The following is a 12,865-nucleotide window of genomic DNA, read 5'->3' as shown; positions in this document are numbered from 1 at the left end:
TACACTACAACAATTCTGAAGTCGCAACTCTTAGAAACAAAAGCTGCAAACCCACTGTAACGCAGCGACAGCAAATTGCAGCCCGTAATACTTTCGAGAAAACTCCGTGCTCTGAAACTACACACCAGTGTCGATTTGACAGCCGAGAAGGAAGCGCCCATCTGCCTTGATCCTTAGTGCAGTGGTTTTGAACTCGAGTTTCTAAATTACTGGATTTTTACGTCAACATAATGTTAAGTCCCAATATGATCTACTAAACATTTTGATGTTTGAAAAGCAACAACTGTTGTGAAAAATCTCCCAAAATAATAACAGTTTTGGTTGAAAGGTTTGCAACACTGAGAGCAGGTCAACAATGAATTTGACTTAGCAACATAGGATTGAATGTAATCAACCGCACGGATGTGAGTGTCCGGTTATTGGAGCAACATAAACATATCGACGCGATCACAATGGCTTAGATCAAGCCTACAGAGCAAACATTCAATTGTCGAATGTCGCTAGTTCGGCCGTGTGTAAACAGAGAGTAAACAATGGACCACGTAATGCGTAACAGATACGTGTCGCCCAAACAGATGGATATAAGTTAGATTTTTCACTTCAGAACCGCACTATTATATCAGTTTCCCGGAATCCCACACGTAGTGCAGTTGAAAAATAAATCTTTCGCGCCTTGTTTATTCGGACGGCTTATTTGAGTTGAGTGAAGTGTGTGAAAAAAATTCCACTAGACGTTAACGTAAATGTATTTTCGGTAAGCAAAAAAAATACTCAAAATCTAAACAAATGATACTGAAGAGTAAAATTAAACAGAAATAGAATTTACTTTTAACTTTAGTTACGTTTAATTATTACGAACCATGTACACTTGAAAACATTTTAGCTGGAAGACCGAGGAGCGCGCGCCTGTGAACAACACTGCGCGTTTTGTAAAACTCGGCGCAGTAACGAAGCTTGTTAGTGCACTTTAGTAAGAAGATTGTCTGCAGGAGCGAAGACACCTTCACAACGAGAGCACAAATGGAACTAATGAGTTCCCTGTTGTTCTGCGCGCTAGTCGCACACTTGCCGCAAGCGTTAGGTGAGCTGCCATGCGATTTATGCAAATTGCTTATCGTATTTGTAAATTGTAATTTAACTTTCTTGCAATATCATTCGATTTTTTGTCGCTCATTTAAATAATTATATGATTGAAAAAATCGATGCTGCGGCGATGTTTTTATTTTGATAGTAATTGAGTCGTGTGTTTTAATTGAGGTGTAAAATGAGTTAGATTACATAGATTTGTCTTCATCTAAAGTAATGAAACTTATTACCTACTCACAGCGATATAATATACGTATTTTTTTGTAATGGAATTATTAATGAAGTCTGGATAGTGATAGTAACTTATCTTTATAATTGGGATACTTCAGTGCGATAATTTGTCTAATTATAATGTTTATTAAAGGTATGATCCCTGACACAAGAGTTCGAAATACAGATTTGGATATAAAATTCAACAACTCAATGATGATTCATCAAAAGCCGATGCAAAAGAAGATACTACTAAACATCAACGGACCACCGCTAGTGAACATGGTGACCGACCTGCAAATAGTGTTCATGGACGTCAACTGTAGAAAATGTATCGACTGCATGGAACGAGCCATCAAAGCGTACACATCACACTATCACATCGTGAAAACCCGACCACAATACGACGAACTACACGAAGAAGTATTAAAAAAACGAATATTGCAGGCTGACCGAAAGAAAAGAGAAACACAGTCTACAACAGAAAAATATAGCACTAAAATAAAAAGGAGTAAAACCAAAAAGACGAAGGCAGTGTCAGTAACTAAATTCAACGTGGACGGAGAAGTGTATGCCCTAAAAATAAAAGAAACGAATACACAAGTAAGCCCAGATCAACAAAACGACACTCAAGTGTCTTGCCAAGTCTACATCGTTAAGAAATCTTTCCCTTGCGATGCGCCAGACGCCGAAACATTTTTGATGGTTGCAAAGAGGAAGGTAAATAAGAAAAACAAGAGAGACAAGGAAAGAAATAAGGCTGCAGCAAGTACTACAGAAAGCCCACATTTCATGGCACCGGCCTTTAGAAAAAGACAAGTGGACAATTCACAAGTGCCAGAGAATTTCATGCCCTCTATAGAGGAATTTTATTAATTTTATTGCCTTAGATTAAGGTTTTGTTACTGATATTTTTGTTTATAATTTTTGTAATTAAATGTATAAGACAATCAATGAATATTTTGTGTCACTTATGTCATATTTCGATTTTCAGCTTCTCGCATCCAGCTCCTGCCAGCCGTCTTGCGCAAGTCATCACTCGAAAATCGATCTCAGTGGCGTGCACTTGGAGAGGCCTATGTCCAGCAGTGGACTGCGATAGGCTGATGATGATGATGATGATGTCATATTTTCTTAGCTCAATAAGTATTGTTATTAAAATCTAGTCACTATAATATTTTTTCATTTTATCAGGGTTTGTTTTTTTTTTTGGATAATGGAACAAAACGAAGACACATAAAATGAAGTAGTAATTTGCACGTAATATTATTGAAAATATTTAAGAACATAATTTCAGAATAGAAAGCCTACATAACAGAATTATGTATTATTATTCCATTTTCATTTAATAAAGGTCATATTATTTATAAACATAAAATAAGCATTTTACTTTTACAATTATCTTAAAGACCCCAAAAGTTACGAAACTGCCAGTAAAGGTTCACCAAACATTTTAAACAACCGAAGAGGAAGAAATATTTTGATAACTCCTCTGTGGTTAATATTTGTGTACCTAATCTAGAATTGAAGATACTAGCCATAGGTGAACCTTTCATTTTATTTGAGGATTGGGTAGGGCAGCTATGTGTTTGTACAACAAAAATCTATTTTCTATTTGTTTTGTCGGAATTGAACCGTCCGAAGTCCGAAGTACCGTACCGACGCGAATTTTGTTTGACCAAGCTCTTTTTTGTACAAACTCCATGTTTTCGGTTTGAAAATTAAACATACAGCTGAAATAGATATTGATCAGTTTGTACATAAATATGTTCAGATACATGAACCGTATAAAATATTTTTTAACTAGCTTTAGCGTTTTCACCAGTGACCCGAGGGAAACTCTACCCATAAAAAGTAGCTCAAGGTACTACTGCCATGTGTCATTAAAATTCTATCGGTAGTTTTTTAGGAAACAAAAACACATAGAGGCAGACAAACTTTATTCTTTATTGACTTTACAAACTTTCGCTAAAATAATTGCAGAATTTCACTTGAAAAGTCCCAGGGTCAACTGTGTATGTAGCAACATAGCTTTCAGTATATGAAGTAAACGTAGGCGTAATCCTAGCATACATACCTGCACATTCCAATTACAAAGGAACTAAATTCTGACCATGATCAGAATTGGTCGAATTTCAGTTACAATTAATATGAGAGAACCCGCAGCGAAAGCTAGGTCAATTATTATTAATTTGGCAAATTGATGAAGCGCACTATTGGATTCAGTCTACCTTTCAATGCTGCAATGTATGGAGGTGTCCATTAACTCGCCAGTACTATAGACCCCATTATATTCGATGGCTTTTGATGTATCGACATGTGTAGCAATTATAATGAGTACGGATTGCAATAATGTTTAATGCTCGTATGTAATCAAGACTTTGTGTTTGAGGATTTGGAATTGCTAATTACCTCGTACATGCATAGTGATATTTGGTAATTTTCGTCTGTTTGAAACATTTTTTCTTTCATCTGTCTAGTAAGTTGGTGTTCAGTATTTTGACAACCTTTAAGAAATTAGTAACTAGCGTAAGGTTTTGCGACGAATACTCTTTAATATTTTATTCAACATTGTATCATTGTACTGAGTAAACGACACAGTAATTTACCAAATCCTCTTTACACGAAGCATCTTATTGAATAAACGCACCGCGACATTCCGCGCCAACAACACACACACATAGAACCCTACATACACTACAACACACACATACACACAGCACATCTGTCATAATATGAAGCGATTGTTATAGTGTGACACCGCAGATACCGGCTGCTCTAGTCTGTGGTTTAATTAATTATTAGTGCGTCTGGCAATCAACGAGATATAACTAATGCCACCTGCATATCTGACTTACGACCGCTGTCTGTGTGCACTTGGTGGCAAGAATGCGATCATAATGATGCCAATTATGTTGTGCATGCCTGAGGGTTATTGAGGTAGGTTAAGTTTGAGGCTGAGGAATTCTCGTTCGCAACAAATCCTACGGCTCCTGCGTACTAAGGGCTCCAAAAAATCATGAGTGAGAGACATACAGGCAGACAGTTTGAAACTTATCACGCTGCATTCACAGTGGGTCATTTGATGAAAATACCCAAAAAATGATGAATGTAAAATTAGTTTTATTTTCTAGATTTTGATCTTTGACTGCATGGGCGTTGTACTTGGTAAAAGGACATTCATACAAATTCGATCAGTCACTCACAATTATACGATAAAAGGAAGGAAGTTTTTGAAAATCTATCAGTACCTAATACATCTGGGCTTAGTATCTTTAAGGCTGTACTAGACTAAGAAAAGAAAACAAAGACCGCCAATCTTCAAGCGGGAAATGTAGACAAATCGCCAACATATATAAAAGTCTACGTATCTACTTACAAAGATACATAGATAAGTAGGTATGCATATGTAAGTGCAGGCGGGCGTGGGCACAATCTTATAGATAGTGCGGACGAATAGGTTGATTTCACGTAGTTAAGAAAGATCAGCGGAGATGCCTTAATGCAGGTAGGTCAGGCGCCTTCTTGTAGGTCAAATTTGTGCGGTAGGCATGATCAAAACGAACTACGAGTGATCTAACAAGGTTCATGTTCTTTGAGAGATCTGTCCACTATTTTTGGTATTGCAGAAAATGGTCGGATCCAAAGAAGGCGTATAAGGGCGAACACAGTAGCGTTCCTCGTCCCCCCCTCGCCCGCAATTAGGCGCACTACTTTCTTAAGCGATTTTGCACTATGGCACCTCCGCTAGTCATTTCATTCTCCATGGTAGATTTCAACCCTATTCACAGAGTATCGGTCTAGACAGACAGACAGACAGTAAATAACCAGAGCTAACACCTGCTGCCATTATTCTGTAAATGTAATAACACGTTCTATTTTATTGGTGAACATAAAATTTTGACGCTACAAGTTGATTTTAAATTGAATTATGTACTGCGAATGTTTTTTTTATTATTATTTATTTAAAAAATATATCTTGAATTTTGGTTTCTGTTTTATGGTTATTGGTATCAGGTGTATAAATTCTTCGAAATAATAAGGTTTTTTAAATTCTGTACCTTCGTAGTGTTCGAAAGTCAAATCATTTACTTCACTCAAGCCAAGGCCTTTACAAGCAATTTTAAAAGTCAAAAATATATGTAAAAATCAGTTAAGTAGTTGCCCATTCCAAAAGTAGCTATCCTATGGAACAGAACGGGCAAGAAACATAATGGTTTTAGAAATAGTATCAACAATTTGTATAGAATAAAGACGAATATTTTAGGCGAAAACCATGTAGAGGCAGATAAGAAAGTATTATTTAAACATTAAAACGCGACGTATGTACAAGCAAAAATTACGAACTTAATTCAGCAAAAAAATAAAACTACGCGAAAAAGTAAATGATATAACGAGATGTGTATTTATATTATGTTGGGGTTATACCCCCGAGCATTACGGGGTTACATCATGCAGATTAGACGTCATGAGATAACGGCTGCATACTTTTTATTACAACGTGTACTTTTGCATTTTTTAAAGGCGCAGAAGTGCGAGTTAATTTTGTATTTTGTGGGGTTTTTATTTGTGTTGGTTATTGAAATATGTTGATAAATAGGTTAATTCGTATGGTTTTGGTGTTGTTTTGTATTAGTTACATATAATTGGATAGGTAGATATAATTTTGGGAAGATGTTCTTAAGGAAATTTGTGCTAAACCAAATGAGAATCAGTTTGTCATTGGTTTCATGTTTTAGAAACTGTGTTGTTTAGGGAATATTCGTAAAATACGCAAAAACAAATTTAAAACACGAAATTACTCGCTCCTTCAATACTATAATACCCTAGTACATCCAACAAAGCTGTTAAGCCCAGGACCCACGTACCACGCAACGCCTAAAAATATGCGGGCGTACCCAAAACTAATCCAATTGGAGGCATCAAAGTCATTAGGAACCGTTAATCCAACGTCTGTAGCATCAGAAAAGCCTTTGGATAAATAAACCGTCTAACTTAACACTAACATTGGGCCAACTCAGAACTCGTTAGTGAGTCTTTATCGAAAATAAAGTTTTTCGCCCGAAGAATGTGGGCAACCAAAGCGTTGATAACGTAAAACTTCTATAGAGCGCGTATACGTAAGAGTATGAGCATACCGCAAACTTTTAGTTGGCCTCATCTCATAGTTTGTTTAGAAAAGAAAGATAAAAACTCATTCAAATTAGGCTAAAAATCAGCACTTTTTGAACTTCAAATTAACTAAAGACAGCCTTCAAAACGCCCGCTCTTTAACACTTCCTATGCGTTTTTGCTGGGAAGAAGATGTTTTTGAACAAACTCCCCAGCAACACAATTCTGGCTGTACGTATTTTCAACCCCTTACAAAAAAAAAAAAACATTTGTTGAATACTTGCTTTAAAAAAAGTGTGTCTGCAAAACTGACGTTTTTTCAAAGTCATAATTAGATTTTTTTAGACAAGTGTTCAACAGACGTTTAAAAGTTTTTATAGTCAGGCTACTAGTGTTTAGACAGTAACAGACTGACTAAAAACTTTGATTGGCATCACGGTTTAAAAAATATATAGGTACTTTTGCTTACCATTTATGGTCAACTATCGGCCGACTGTTTAGTCTACAGTATACGGGTACTCTAAAACTTGTATAGAACGCGTATACGTGATCCTTTTGAAACAAGTTTCGCATTGTGGGTGCGTGAAACGTTTTTCTATTAATTCTTTGAGGCTGTGGGTAGTCTTTGGAAAATTAAATCTGTAATGTAATGGCTTTTAGTTGCGTAAGGCCCGCCGCTGACTGCAACTTTTTGTCAACGTGACTTTTTGTCACTTAGTCAAGTGCAATGAAAACTATACTGAGTGCGCTCATTATGGTGACGTGACAAAAAGTTGCAGCGACAGGCAGCACCGGAGTGACGTGACTGTCACTCGCCCTGTACATTACTATGGGAGTCCGCTCACTGGTGACTTTTTGTCACTCAGCCTGCGCCGCGCGTTCGGAGCAGACGTATTTTTAAAGATGTCGTCTTCTTTGCAAGAGGAAGAAATTGACAATGAATTATTAATAGAGGAGATAGAGAAGAGGCCTGCATTATATACAAAAAATTTAAAACAATATTCTGATCAAATTTTAAAACGAAGATTATGGGATGAAATTGTATTACACTTATTTCCAACAAGAAGTTTATCACAGGAACAAAAAGAAAACGCAGGTAATTTTATTAGCGTTTATTATACTTATTTATAATTATTACATTAAATTAGGGCGATAGGCAATTATAGTTCTTGCATAGGTTAGGTATAGGTATCAGTAGAGCGTTGCGGAATTATTATTTACCCACATTGACATAAGACTGAAAGGAGACGTTTCAAAATGTATGGAGCCCGGCCCAAAAAAAATATTTCAAACAATTTTCAATGATCCAATTAATTTAATTTGGCTTTATTTGGCTCTAAAACACAAAAATATACACATGAGATTGCAATACACATCAAAAAACCATCATAGCTGTAAGGTTAATACCATATACTGGCGGTTCTACCGCCAATGTCCGCTCGACAATGCTGCTACACACCATCAAACTATACAGATTGTACTTAGCTGTATATAGTTCATTTCATCATGGACCCTCCAGTAAACCTTGCAAAATGACTCAAAAGCGGAAAACCGTCCTTTTAGTTTCAAGTGGCGGTTTGACGCTGCATGCGGCGATTGTATAAGGTGATATAAAAATATCTGCCATGGCTGCAATGGGAGACAGTATTGCGTGCATACATCATTAGTAAAGATTATTACTTATTGAGCATAATATGTCTCATATTTTTTTTTACCAGTAGAAATTGCGTACAAGTTTGAGATTATTTATTCGCAAGAGATCATCTCGCAGTCTAAATTTAACTATTCCGGTCTTCACTATTGTTGTCTACATACACAATACTATCTCCCGTTGAAGCCGTGGCAGATATTTTTAAAGCACCTTATATTTCTCCCGCCTGTAAACCGCAGCGGTAAACCGCGCAGTTTAGTATGCAGCAAACAACTTTTATATTAAATAGTATCTCCGGACGGCGGACGAAATGCCCGTACTATAGTATGGGCCTAAGCTACCGTCATGGTGGTTGATTAATGACATTTGACGTGTTTATTTTTCTTAATTGTCAAATCCATGGATTGTTGTCATTTTTTGGTAACAGAGTATATAAAATGGCGAGACGCCATATTGAAAGTCAATAAAACTTATTAATAAATAATAAATTATAACAAGAAAAGTATGCATTTAAGCAAATGATCTCTATTTTTCCCGAATTCCATAGATTTTTCTGGATAAGGGTTGGCCCAAAAGGCGATTCCGTGCTGCCAGATGTGGTCCAACCCTTACTGTACATGTAGTGGGTCGGATTTGAAACATCTCCTTTAAATGAATTATGCGTGTGCACTTGTGACTATTGTTATCATAAGTTACATATTTAGTTATATTTTTTCATATTGCCACGGTACGGATCCTTGTGGTGAAATAAAATAAGAAGTAAAATAATTTCTTATATTGACACAGGACATGTTTCGATGCCACTGATTTGTTGACGTATTGCTTAGCGTACATTCGTACGCGGTATCTGTGAATTGAATTCCATCTTTAACGCGTACATAGTTATGTAATATACAGCAAGCCATTACAATCTTATCACAAAATTCTACGTTAACATCGATAGGTCTGTGTAGAATTCTCCATTTATTACACAGTATTCCAAAAGTGCATTCCACCATTCGACGTGCTCGTGTATGTCTATAGTTAAAGATTCTTTTAGCAACTGTAAGTCCTCTCTTGGAAAACGGTCGTAAGATATTTTTCGACAAACCAAAGGCTTCATCACCTACAATGCAAAAAGGCATTATTTTTCCATTTTCATCATTAGGCAGACTTCGTCCAATCGGAATATTTAATAAATTCCCTTGAAGCCTTCTGCCAGTATTCGATTTTTTTAAAATCGTCGAGTCGCTTGCGCTTCCTTGTGATCCGACGTCAATGTAGATGAATTTATAATCTGCGTCTACCCATGCCATCAAAACCATAGAGAAATATTTTTTATAATTAAAATAATCAGATCCACCGTACTTTGGATTCGTTATTCTAACATGTTTACCATCGACGGCGCCGATAATATTAGGAAAGTTAGTACGCTCGTAAAACTGATCAGCAATTTTATACCAGTCTTCTTCATTTTTTTCTGCCATGTACAGAGGTTGCAATGCTTCCCATATAGATTGGCACGTTGAATTTACAATATTACGAAGTGTTGTGGCTCCAATTAGGTATTCAAAAGATAATGCATTGAAACTTGCACCACTTGCTAAATACCTGTAAATATAAGAATAATATTTTTTACAGTTAAAGTGATACAACGTCGTTGGAAAAATTTAAGAGCTTGTTTTTCGAGGGAGCTTCGTTGCCAAAAAGACGTAAAATCAGGGCAAGCTGCACCTAAACGAAAACGATACGTGTACTTTGATAAGCTACTGTTTTTGGTACCTTCTATGGAGGCAGGGAGAGAAACCTCAAGTAATGTGCCATCGCTTGACGAAGAAACAATTAGTGAGAACGATTCTTCTACACCAGGAATAACACAACCAACACGAGAAAAGAAGAAGAATAAAAGTTACGAAGAATCTTTATTAGAAATATTAAGAGACAAAACAAACCACCAAAACATCCAGACACTACCAGACCCAGATAATTATTTCGCATTATCTTTGGTTCCATTATTAAAGTCTATTCCACCAGGCCAGAAAATTGATGCACAGATTGCGATTTTAAACACCCTGAAATATTATACCCAATCTTCTAATAGCTTTACTAATTACAATTCTACAGCTGCAACATATATTCTTCCTCAACCACAACAACCTCGAATAATTTCGCAACAGCTTATATCCCCAGCCCAACCAGCACCACCTCGTATACTTCTTCAGCCAATAATATCTACAACCCAACCACAATCTCAACCACCACCACCACCACCTAGCGTACTTTCACAACAATGTTTTAATCCCTCTGCACCCTCTACATCTACTCAATCTTTTTATGATATTTCTCCTCCGCGGTCGAACGAAACTGTGCAATCATATGTGTCAAATTACTCTTTAGATGATTGTGATATTGCAAATTTGTATGCCTCCGAATAAAGATTTTTTGTTTAAATAAATAATTGATGTAGTTTTTGTTACTTACCTCAAAGTTACCGTTAACCTTTCTTCTGCTGGAATAGCTTTCCGAAATCTTGTATCTTGATGTGTAATCACAGGACCTACCAAAGCCAGCAACTCATCGAAAGAGTTTATAGACATACGAAAATAATTAAAAAACTTTGGTGGGTATTGACGCAATTCAGAATATATAGTGTAGAATTTTCCTTTGAATAATCTTTCCGTGTATAAAGGGTGCACCCAGTAGCGTTTTTTCCGTTTCATTTTTCTTCTATGTATTTCAAGAGCGCAAATCACGGCAACCTCGTTGAAGTCCATAGCAGAAATGAACGCGATTTGTCACCCAAGAACAGTTTCAGTGAGCGCATCGTGGGTGACAGCAGGTGACAGTAACAATAAGTCACGGTGACAAAAAGTTGCAGTCAGCGGCGGGCCATTAGGCGGAGTTCGTGTAGTGTTTGATTAATGTTATGTATTTGGAATGTCTTTGATTAGTGTGTGCCCTAAAAGCATTGTAGTAGTTACCCAGCTACTATAATGCTTTTCATATCTAGTTTTGGCGGCTACTTTGGTTATTCAATAATTATTTTAACTATCAAACTGATAATGATGATAATGCTAATCTTTACATAGATGATATTGCAATTGGCCAGGTGTCCTTTACAAATTGTGTCCAGCAATAGATTACTCATGCAAAATATTACCTATTTCTGTATTTGTCATGTACCTACTCGGATTGAAAGTAAAAAGTAAACAAATGTTCAATTGGATGGTTATTGAAAAACATAGTTGAATAAAATATTACGGTTATTGTGAATAATAAGGCGCTGTTACTCTGCATAAATTTAAATTAAACTAAAATATTACACAAAACCACAAAGATCCAAAGTCCGTCATCACTTTCAAATCATAGACTAAAACTAGAATCGCACAGCCAATCAGTGACCGGCCAGGCCACGTGACCATACGCTCATAAGTTTGCGTTCGGGAATATTGATACGTTCTGAGATATCACCAGCTATAATCTATTTATTTCAGGATATAATAAACTAATAAAAGTAAAACAATAAATCATATAGATTTTAAACATTCTTTCTGTAAAAAAAAAAAACAAATGCAACCACATTATTCCTGGCCAATCCCATCAAATTTTCATATTGATTCTCCCCTACCGAATCCTTTACGTAATCTTACAGAGCTAAGACAAAACTGTACCGGAATGCATTTTATCTAACCAATAACTTACAAGGCGATTCTACCTGTCGACGTTATTTTTCGTCGAACACGATTTATAGGGAAATTGAAATGCATTCGGAAGGTATAATAAATTTTATTACATGTAAAATGGGCTTTATGCAACTGTGGTATAAGCTGGACTTAAAATATATGTAGGTAGGGAACTTAAGTGGATTGGGGTAAAGCTATTTGTATTAAAATTGACTTGTAAAAATGCTTTTGTTAATTGAATATCGTGTATGAATGACATTATCTATACTAATATTATAAGTTCGGCCATTCAGAGAATGCGTTCCTGACACGTCGCGATTGAACTGACGACGTAACTACATTCATTGATTATTGATATAATAATGTTGTTTTAATGCTCCTCAATTGTTAAAACGGTAAACAACCAGCAAAAATATTTTTATCGTAACTGCAACGCCATTGCAAAGTTACGTCGTCAGTTCAATCGCGACGTGTCAGGAACGCATTCTCTGAATGGCCGAACTATATAAAGCTGAAGAGTTTGTTTGAACGCGCTAATCTCAGGAACTACTGGTCCGATTTGAACATTTCTTTCAGTGTTAGATAGCCCATTTATCGAGGAAGGCTATAGGCTACTTTTTATCCCGGTACGGGAAGTAGTTCCCACGGGATGCGGGTGAAACCGCTGGCAGAAGCTAGTTTAAGATATGGGGTAATAATTTAGTGCCTACATTTATCAGCATCAATGTTTATAGGGTTGGAATAACAACTGTGAAAGTCTTTTGACGAAGCTATGAAAGAGATATGCAAACAAAGGAATTTAATTAGTTTTCTTCTTAACTAAAATGTGTTCTTCTGGAACTACAGTTGATTTGTTTTACTTTCATAAAAAAACCAACTCAAATCAATAATATACCTACTTTTATAACATTTTAAGTTCGACAACATCACGAAAACTTTTCATTCTCAACCTAAAATCTAAAATTATCTTTGTTAAGAATTTTAAAACAACCTTTAAAAACTTCGCCCACTTAGAACTCTTTGTAATTTGTCGCAAAATGTAAGGGTCGTCACAGACTTGTTTAACGAGCGCGCGACAAACTTACGCGTAACATCAATTTGTTTGTACAACAAGACAATTAGAGGCAGTCACGTGGGATGTCGT

At 36.2% G+C, this 12,865-nt stretch overlaps 3 protein-coding genes across 3 annotated transcripts; 2 read left to right on the top strand and 1 right to left on the bottom strand.

Moving 5' to 3' along the window:
- Positions 1-614: 614 nt before the first annotated feature.
- On the top strand, positions 615-2,601 carry LOC124636988. Its single transcript, XM_047173288.1, has 3 exons — positions 615-754; positions 884-1,081; positions 1,451-2,601. Exons 2-3 carry the CDS (start codon positions 1,021-1,023, stop codon positions 2,170-2,172), a joined length of 783 nt encoding a protein of 260 aa, XP_047029244.1. The 5' UTR covers positions 615-754; positions 884-1,020; the 3' UTR covers positions 2,173-2,601.
- A 4,495-nt stretch (positions 2,602-7,096) lies between these two features.
- Positions 7,097-10,496, top strand: LOC124637032. Its single transcript, XM_047173349.1, has 2 exons — positions 7,097-7,504; positions 9,680-10,496. Exons 1-2 carry the CDS (start codon positions 7,312-7,314, stop codon positions 10,471-10,473), a joined length of 987 nt encoding a protein of 328 aa, XP_047029305.1. The 5' UTR covers positions 7,097-7,311; the 3' UTR covers positions 10,474-10,496.
- LOC124637031 (protein ALP1-like) lies at positions 7,506-10,918 on the bottom strand. The gene is made up of 2 exons (XM_047173348.1): positions 10,520-10,918; positions 7,506-9,649 (listed from the first exon to the last, which is right to left on the bottom strand). The coding sequence occupies exons 1-2, from the start codon at positions 10,810-10,812 to the stop codon at positions 8,764-8,766; spliced, it is 1,179 nt and encodes a 392-aa protein (XP_047029304.1). The 5' UTR covers positions 10,813-10,918; the 3' UTR covers positions 7,506-8,763.
- Between the last annotated feature and the right edge of the window lie 1,947 nt (positions 10,919-12,865).

Source organism: Helicoverpa zea, chromosome 15 (assembly GCF_022581195.2).
Source record: "Helicoverpa zea isolate HzStark_Cry1AcR chromosome 15, ilHelZeax1.1, whole genome shotgun sequence".
Taxonomy (NCBI): Eukaryota; Metazoa; Arthropoda; class Insecta; order Lepidoptera; family Noctuidae; genus Helicoverpa; species Helicoverpa zea.
This window is presented reverse-complemented; position numbering and strand designations above follow the sequence as displayed.

Excerpts from the sequence above, each read along its gene's own strand:
- LOC124637031 (XM_047173348.1), bottom strand. The coding sequence starts at position 10,812 with ATGGACTTCAACGAGGTTGCCGTGATTTGCGCTCTTGAAATACATAGA. Across the intron at positions 9,650-10,519 it reads AGGTTAACGGTAACTTTGAG|GTATTTAGCAAGTGGTGCAA; the intron begins GTAAGTAACAAA and ends TTATATTTACAG.
- LOC124637032 (XM_047173349.1), top strand. The coding sequence starts at position 7,312 with ATGTCGTCTTCTTTGCAAGAGGAAGAAATTGACAATGAATTATTAATA. Across the intron at positions 7,505-9,679 it reads GGAACAAAAAGAAAACGCAG|TTAAAGTGATACAACGTCGT; the intron begins GTAATTTTATTA and ends TATTTTTTACAG.
- LOC124636988 (XM_047173288.1), top strand. The coding sequence starts at position 1,021 with ATGGAACTAATGAGTTCCCTGTTGTTCTGCGCGCTAGTCGCACACTTG. Across the intron at positions 1,082-1,450 it reads ACACTTGCCGCAAGCGTTAG|GTATGATCCCTGACACAAGA; the intron begins GTGAGCTGCCAT and ends TGTTTATTAAAG.